The 8,734-nt window shown below is 42.5% G+C and overlaps 1 protein-coding gene across 1 annotated transcript; it reads left to right on the top strand.

Moving 5' to 3' along the window:
• The first annotated feature begins 1,258 nt into the window (after positions 1 to 1,258).
• Positions 1,259 to 6,790, top strand: FABP6 (fatty acid binding protein 6). Its single transcript, XM_045028707.1, has 4 exons — positions 1,259 to 1,466; positions 2,362 to 2,537; positions 5,343 to 5,432; positions 6,737 to 6,790. The coding sequence occupies exons 1-4, from the start codon at positions 1,400 to 1,402 to the stop codon at positions 6,788 to 6,790; spliced, it is 387 nt and encodes a 128-aa protein (XP_044884642.1). The 5' UTR covers positions 1,259 to 1,399.
• Positions 6,791 to 8,734: the final 1,944 nt, after the last annotated feature.

Raw genomic sequence — 8,734 nt, 5'->3', positions numbered from 1 at the left:
ACCAACTGCTTCACTGAGGCTACTTAAAATCAAACAAGTACATAGCCAATATTCATAACTTCAAATACAAAAATGATACATGCATGCAAATAGGATGCATATATCCAGTAGATCATAACCTTTGCAGAGATGTGTTACATGGCATATTTAGCATAAAACATATTCCAGTTATGTCATATTCACACTCAAGCATATTTCTATAAAGCATTATCGGGTGCAACGTCACATTCTGCCACTGGCAAATTAGGATTTGTGAATTACTTGGGGTAATAGGAGGTTATGGGTTGTCAAATTATTGTATTGTAGTAGTATTGCCAACTCTTGCAATTTTAAAACTAATCTCATATTTGATGTTTTTCTTAAAGCTTCAGCTCCCAGAGTTATGAAATTACATTATAATCTGTTTTATTCTTAAAAAAATCTAGAATACATGCTTGGGGAGCAAAGTGGGAAAACATGATTCGAGTGCAACCTAAAAGCTCTGAAACCAGAAGGTAAATAATAAGAACCCAAGACTTACTTTTTACAGTCTCATGACTTTGAGAAGACCTGTCTCATGACTTCTGAATGCTTGAGGTGGCATTACAGTTGTCCAACCAGGATCAAATCTTGCCCTGGCTGGACAGAGCCTCAAAGAGGAGAAGCAGCATTGCTTACTTCTGCTCCTGGGATGCTGCCACTCAGGGCTGGATTCTAGGAGGAAGGCTTAGGGGATGAGGGAGATGTAGCCCCCTGAGATAACAGGCATCTCTCACTGCAGCATGCACTCTAATGGGACAAGATCTTTGGGGGACAAACATTATAATTCTTTCTCCTTGGCAGAATCCATGATACTAAGAGTCAATAAGAAGCATTTTTCTTCTTAGGATCTTGAAGCCCTTCATACAGGCAGGTACTGTATTATCATCCCTTTTCCGAAGAGGGAACTCATAACAAAGAAATCAAGTGACTTGCTTATGGACACACACTGAATCCGAAGCAGTCAAAACCAGATATTTTGCAAATAAATCCATTATTTTGCAGATGATGTATTTCAAACAAATTAATTTGCGGTTCTCTTTTTTTAAAATAAATTCCAGCAGCAAGGGACAGCACTTGCATTTGAAAAAAAACCAACCAAACAAAAACCGACTGATCCTTTCAGCCATATGAACCAAGGACAAGGAGTCATCATAGAATTATAAACGGGCACTTTCATGAGGGTCAATAACACCCAGGCTAGTGACTCAGAGACACTATTTCAGTCAGAGGAGTGTGGTGGACAGGTGGAATGATCAGGGGGTGGGGTTGAGCAGCTTGGGAAGGTTTATAAAGTGAGAGCTTTGAGCCTGTTTACACCCAGCCAAGCTTCTTCATCGCAACAGCAGCTCTAGTGCACCAGCCACATCTCTAAGGTAACATGGCTTTCACGGGCAGATATGAAGTGGAAAGTGAAGACAACTATGATGCCTTTGTGAAGTGTATTGGTGAGTATATACTGGAGATTTTTCTCAATGAATCTTAACGAGTTTTAATAAACTTCTAGATAAACAATGCAAAGGTTTGAGGCTTGCTCCTGCCAGACGCTGAAGGTGTTTTATAACTATCAGAAAGTGCTGAGCACCTTATCTGCCAGCCCCTGGTTGGCAAGTGGGTTATACCTTCATTGATTCATTTTCTTCCATGCAGCTTTTAATCACATCTTCAGAATAGCATCTTCGACAGCAAAGCTCAGGCCTGCTCCTACTAAAGTCTGAGTTTAGTGGGAGCAGAATTAGGCCCAAAGGTACTTTGTAATACAATGAATTAGGGGGCCCAATATTCAATCCTCATGCTCCACTTGTGCTGGTACAAACTTGTGACTGGAATAGGGGCCTGAGTGTACCCTAATATGAACTTTTAAAAAGCCGTGGCCGGTGCAGGCACCTGTAAAATTCATGGAAGTAACTTGGTTCTGTAAGTGTAAATGTTTGTATTCAGGCAAGTGTTCAACTATTTAAATGGCATATGCAAATATTAGAATGGAATAGGTGTTTTTTCCTACAAAGTACAGAAAAAAACTTTGTGCACATGTAACTTCATCTGCGTACACGTGTATAGACTGGATAGATACAGCTGAAAAATTTACCCCCCTGACCATGGACACTTTCCAAACAATCTTTCACAGTCTTGAACTACATCTAGCTACAGGGTTGAGGTCTCGCTGCTTCCAAAATGTGCTTTAGCATTTTGAACTACAACACCAACGTAAAAGAGTGGGGATCCATGTAATCAGTCATGTAATTCTCAATAAAGAAAACCAGACCATTGTTTTGCTTAAATACAAAAGAAAATATGATTGATGGAATATTAGCTTTAAAAACCTGTGTTTCCATTGGGTAGGTATTCCCAGTGATATCATTGAAAAGGGAAGGAATTTCAAGATTGTCACAGAAGTGGCACAGAATGGAAATGACTTTGTCTGGACCCAGATCTACCCCACAGGCCAGTCCATGACCAACAAATTCACCATTGGCAAGGAAGCCGACATGGAAACAATGGGAGGTAAAAAGTTCAAGGTAAATTAATTTAATCCTATGGTTTAATGTTGTTTCAATAGTTGCCTAGTCCATTCCATAATTTAGGGGACAATGGTCCATAGCGTCTGGTACTCCACCTGAGGGATTTTGTCAGTGCTGTAGTCCCGACACATATGAAGAGATGCCCTGTATTGTTTTTAATCTACCCACTATATTTTTGAACATAAATCTATTTCTAAATATGCCCATATTGCTGGGGTGGGCAAACTTTTTGGCCTGAGGGCCACATTAGGGTTCCGAAAGTGTATGGAGGGTGGGAGTAGTGTATTACATTGCTCCCCCTAGGAATGTGCTACTAACGGTGTGCTACTTACGGCTGCCAGTCCGGATGCTTTGAGTGGCATGGTAAGGGGGCGGGGAGCAGAGGATTTGGATAAGGGGCAGGGGGTCCCAGAGGGCAGTCAGGGGACAGGAAACAGGGGCAGTTGGATAGGCTTGGGAGTCCCAGGGGGCCTGTCAGAGGGCAGGGGTGTGGATAGGGGTCAGGACAGTCAGGGGACAGAGGGCAGTTGGATAGGGAGTGGGGTCTGGGGAAGGGGTGTTCAGGGGACAAGGAGCAGAGGGAGTTGGATGGGTCAGGGGCTCTGAGGGGAGGCAGTCAGAGGGTGGGAAATGGGAGGGGGTCAGGCTGTTTGGAGAGGCACAGCCTTCCCTATCTGGGTGTAGTGTATTAAATTGCTCCCCGTAGGAATGTGCTGCTAAATTCGACAAACTCCTAGTGTAGGCCAGGCCTTAGGGTGTACTACTTACAGCTGCCAGTCCTGGTGCTCCGTAAGTAGCACATTCCTACAGGGAGCAATTTAATACATGACACCCAGCGGTTCTTGCAGCTCAGCCGCCCAGAGCGCTGGCGGCATGGTGAGCCGAGGCTGTGCGGGAGGGGCTGGGTGTTAGCCTCCCTGGCCAGGAGCTCAAGGGCTGAGCAGGACAGTCCTGCGGGCCGTAGTTTGCCCACCTCTGCTATAGAGACTTCGAAATCTCTTGATTTTCAGGCCAATAGGCAGCCAGTTCAAAGAGTTTAGTTAGGACTTGATTATTACATTAAAAAAACGGGCGGGGGGGGGGGGAGGAGAAAGGAAAAAAGGTAGAATGACAGCCCCAGAAGGTGTTGTGCCTCAAGCAGGTACACTGGCTCTCAGAACTCATAGGAACAACAACTGCCACCCCATCCATAACAGGAGTTCATTACCTTCTGCCTTCCATGGCAGATTCCCTTCAGTGACTGGTGTAGAGACTGGGGAAAAGTCATATCCCTGCCTCCTTTCCACTACCTAGTGCTGACAAAATGCTAGCTCTGTGGAGACCAGGCACACTCTCAGCACCAGGACTCCCATTGTGCTTGGGCCTTGACCCATGCAAGGGTGCTCTCATTTCCTCCTTTGTAAATCCATGGAATATATAGGGCCAGGTTGCAATGTATTTCAATATATAGACCATTACTATAATAATGATTCTTTCTATTTCCCATCAAAATTTACAAGAGGCATGAAGCAAGCCCAGGGGCGGCTCCAGGCACCAGCACGCCAAGCGCGTGCTTGGCGTGGCATGCCATGGGGGGCGCTCTGTCGGTCGCCGGGAGGGCGGCAGGCAGGCTGCCTTTGGCGGCATGCCTGCGGGAGGTCCACCGGAGCCGCGGGACCGGCGACCAGCAGAGTGCCCCCCGCAGCATGCTGCCGTGCTTGGGGCAGCGAAATGTCTAGAGCCGCCCCTGAGTAAGCCTCACATTTCTTAGCTATGAGGAAGGTTGGCCTGGTCTTCCAGGCACTGCCTAGAGACTCGGAAGACAGATTTAATATCTGGCTTTGCCTCAATCTTCCTAAATGACCTGGAACAAATCACTTGCTCTATTCTCCATCTATAAAATGGGGATAATACTTCCCTATCTCAGGGAGGTATTGAAAGAATAAACTCGTAATATCTGAGCATCTCAAAAATAATGATGTAAGTACCAAATAGAAGCATTATTCATTTTTAACAATGGGAAATGTGTGACCAAACTGGGACCCGAACCATATTTCCTGATTTCTAGATTGGTTTGTCAATCATAACATTGTTTCCTCTACATTTTGACTGGAGTTGTGCAAAAAGCCAAACATTTTTGGCTTTACAAAACCCTTGAGACTTAACATACATACAATTACAAGGAGAGTTACTTTCATATACTGCAAACTTTTCATCCAAAGTTGTAATGTTACAAACTCTACCCTTCCCCTTTCTCTGTCCCAGAGACACTTTAACATGTGGATCCTTTTGGGCTGCCAAAGGTATGAGTGGTGTAGTTAAGACAAAAAATGGTTCTCATGTGAGAAATGCTTCCTTCAATATAACACAAAATGTAAAGCTGACGGGGGTTCCCTCTCGCCTGTGAAAAGTCAGCTCATATTTTACCTTGAAAACCACTATTTTTCTAATTATGGCTGATTGGTCTTAAGTCATTTTTGCCTGACAAGCTTGGACAAGCCTAGTTATCTGAGAGAAACCAACACTATGAGGACTGGCTATGAAAAGGGTACTCTACAGCCCTTCTGCCTCTGTATACTGTGTACTGTTTCAGTGACTAGCCCAAAGAGAAGATCCTGTTACTTGCTACTACTGCTAGATTAAGCTGTGAGAATTTATATGCAAGTACTAGGATTCTGGTTTTGTTAGTGTCTGAGAATATATAATAGTGCCTGTAGCACATGGGTTCACTCACATCTTATTTTCTTTAGAGGCTGTTGAAAAGCAGTCATGCATGATAAAGCCCAAGAAATCAAGACAATGATAAACAAATTTCTATTACAGGCAACTGTTAAAATGGAAGGTGGGAAAGTGGTTGTTGATTTCCCTAACTACCATCATACTGCAGAGATTGCTGGTGGAAAACTAGTAGAGGTAAGTCTCTAACCATCCTCCAGGGGCACTCCATGAAGCATGGAACATTGGGCTTTATCTTTACAAAACCTAAGGGACCACTAGAAATATTTTCATTACATTTTAGATTTTTTTTTTTTTGGTAAATGGTAGTATTTTAAAGCAAGCCTTCCCCCTACTATTTTTGTAGCATAATTATCAGATGTGAAATAGGCAAGTGTTTCATTGTTCCATCCGAATGCAAAACACGTTTAAAAATGGCTTTCATAGTGAATTAGATTTTTTAAGTGTCATAAGTACATGAAACCCAGATAATTGTTAAACACAATTTAGTATTTATATTTTTGATTTTTTTAACCTGACTTCTCTCAAGTTGCCCAGAATGTCCTTGACTGACTTAGCTGACGACATAAAGTACATGTGCTTCAAGAGTTGAAATGGAACCACCACCACTTACTGAAGTCTTCTATAATAGTGAAACTTTCTGTATATTTTTTTAAGGCTACCTCTGACCCACTATATCTGGGCTATAATTTTCTATATTTCTGGCATAGTGTTCCATAGGATGGTTTAAAAGTTCTACAGAAAAAAGTTTACAATTTACTTTTAAATTCTGTAGGGTTGTTGAGTAATTTCTATAAAACTATTTGTTTTGCATCCCTATCAAATTCCATGGAAGTGTGTTATAAAAAGAAGAAATAGTTTCATCCAGTTTGGAAAAACGGACACTGGTGAACCAACAAGAAATCCAGATAGTGATGGGAAATATGGATTTTGGATAATCTGGACTGATACTTACTAAAACCTAGAGCAGTGACCAGTTTTCTCAGATAGGCCCCTCTTCAACAAAGTATGTGAGCACATGCCAAACGTTAAGCATAAGGGCTTCAATGCATGAGGGGCGTAAGAAGTCAGGACTTGACTTCAGATGGGGACTACTTAGTTGCCTAGAGTTACATACATGCTTAACCACCTTGCTGAATTGGGCCTATAGTCACTCCCTGGCAATATAGCTACGCACATTGAAACTGATAATTTCCATCCACTTATTGCTTTTGTAGAACACCCATCACAGCATATTGTCTCAGGTATCATCTCAGGGTCAGGTATTCTAGGGTGGAATCCCTTAAAAAAACATGTTTAGGGATGTTTTATGTAAAATGTATTTCTATAGAGTATCCCAGGATGAAGTGTATTAATTTAGTTTCAGGGACCAAATCTTTTACCAGCAAGGGCATAATCCAAGAGCTAACAAATCGTTTCCATAAGTCACTCTGCAGTTCTAGTTACCATGTTCAGAGTTTTTGGTTTGTTCTTTATTCCAGATCTCTACAGCTGGTGGTATAACCTACAAGAGAGTCAGCAAAAAGCTGGCTTAAGAAGAACTCATCTTCCAGTGCACTGAGAAATGAATATCAAGACACTCAATAAATCAGTTTTAGAAACTCCATCTCTTTCTGTGTCTCTGTTGCAAACAAAATGAGGGAACAGTTGTTTCAAAAGGAGACAACTTCAATTTTTCCATGTTAATATTTTTACCCTTTGTGTAACTAAGGGTTCTGGCGCACACCCCTAGTCAAAAAACACGAGATTTAAATCAAAGCACTCACACGCGTATAGTGACTGTGCTGCAGTCTAATTCTTTCAGGATTCATTTTGTACATGGCATAGGTGAGTGGTGTCTATAACCACTTGGTAGTTTTCTTATTTGGCCTCTGACTATGCACGATAGGCAGTACTCTGTCCAAAGCAGCTATCATGGTAAAAGCAGGGGAAAGGGGTTTACCTTTGTCTTTGGCTAAAGAGCAGAAATTTTACAGCATTGAAAAGCTGCATTTGTGCATCCTCGTTATCAAACCCTTCAGTATCAAAAGAAGGGTATTTTGGTTATATACGTGGCAGCGATAAATCTGCTAGCATTGCTACTGTGGTTACATGATTATTGTTACCCCTCTTTAGCCAAGTGGTTAGCTACTAATTGTGGGCTTGTGGGTTTTTTGGAGGATGTTTAGATTCCCTCCCAGATCTTTTCCACTTGGCTTACCCAGAACACCTTGTTCAGTTCTGGGAAAACACTTCATCCAGTTGTCTGGTGTCCAAAAAACTTAGTTTGACTCCAGATTTGGTAACTCAGCTTCCTTGATTTGGCATATAGCAAAACTATGCTGAGTTGATCAGACTCAAGCATAGGGAGTGGGTATAAGGCGTACCACACATCCAAAGTTACACACAACTTCATAAACATTTACTCATCTCATTGCATTTACTATACATTATATCACATTTTTGGCTTGGTCACTTTTCAGGAACCAATCCCTGTGCTGCATTCTGTCCATGTGTGACCCACTCTTTACATTCCTAACTGATCTTGTCCATTGTTACTAAATGGTTCCCTGGGTGTTCTCCCTTTTTTCTTAGCTAGCTCAGACATTCTGCCTTTTTAGCTTACTGGCCTATTTACTTCACCCTAATGATCTGTTTATCTCCCTATTCTAGCCTTCAAGAAATGAGGCCTCCCTCCATGTGTTAATTACTCTGCTCAGGCCAGGCCTCAGCTGGGTCAGGCATTTTTCAAGAACTAAGTAGGAATTAAAGACAAGGCAGGTTCTTTAGTCACAGTTTCAGCTACTGCTCTGCCCAAAATGCCCTCTCTTGGCTTTCTCTCAGGGTTGCACCGCAAGTGCTTCTGCTGCCATCTCCGTGGCTTTCTGGCTCCATTTCTGCTCACAGATACACACACCTCCCAATAATATCCAGTCCCCTGAGTCTGCATTCAGCCCTCAGTGAAACCCCTATACCCACAGAGTTCAGCTTCTGGCCATACTCACCTGTGGCTCTGTTTCAGCTCTCTTACTGCAAAAAGCTAAACTACTACTTACATTTGTCCTGAAGAGTGTGTAACACCTCCATCAGCTTCAACAAGGTTTCACCCACCTCTATCATAACACTGTCTTCAGGAGAGCCACAAATGTACATGTGGCCTATGTCCAGGTTTGCTCATGTGCATTACCTCTTCTGTTTCCAAGACTAAAGTACACCTTGTTAGAAAAGATGCTGAACTTTAACTGGTGAAACTGGAGTCAGATCTGAAAGCTGTGCATGGTTGGAACTGTCTTCTGCTGCTTACAACAAATAGATTTTCTGATCCACACGCTTCTGTTGAAATTCAACCTCAATCACATTGTTAAATGATGGCAGGGCATTGATTTTTCCTACCCCCCTCACCGAGAATGCTCCTCCATATCCTCACTATCCTCCACCTCCAGACTGCAGACCTGATTTTTTGAAAGCAGCTCGTCAGTTTCTGAGCATGACTGTCAACA

The sequence above is a fragment of the Mauremys mutica genome, chromosome 8 (assembly GCF_020497125.1).
Source record: "Mauremys mutica isolate MM-2020 ecotype Southern chromosome 8, ASM2049712v1, whole genome shotgun sequence".
NCBI lineage: Eukaryota > Metazoa > Chordata > Testudines > Geoemydidae > Mauremys > Mauremys mutica.
Note: the sequence above shows the minus strand (reverse complement) of the source record. Positions and strands in the feature narration are given on the sequence as shown.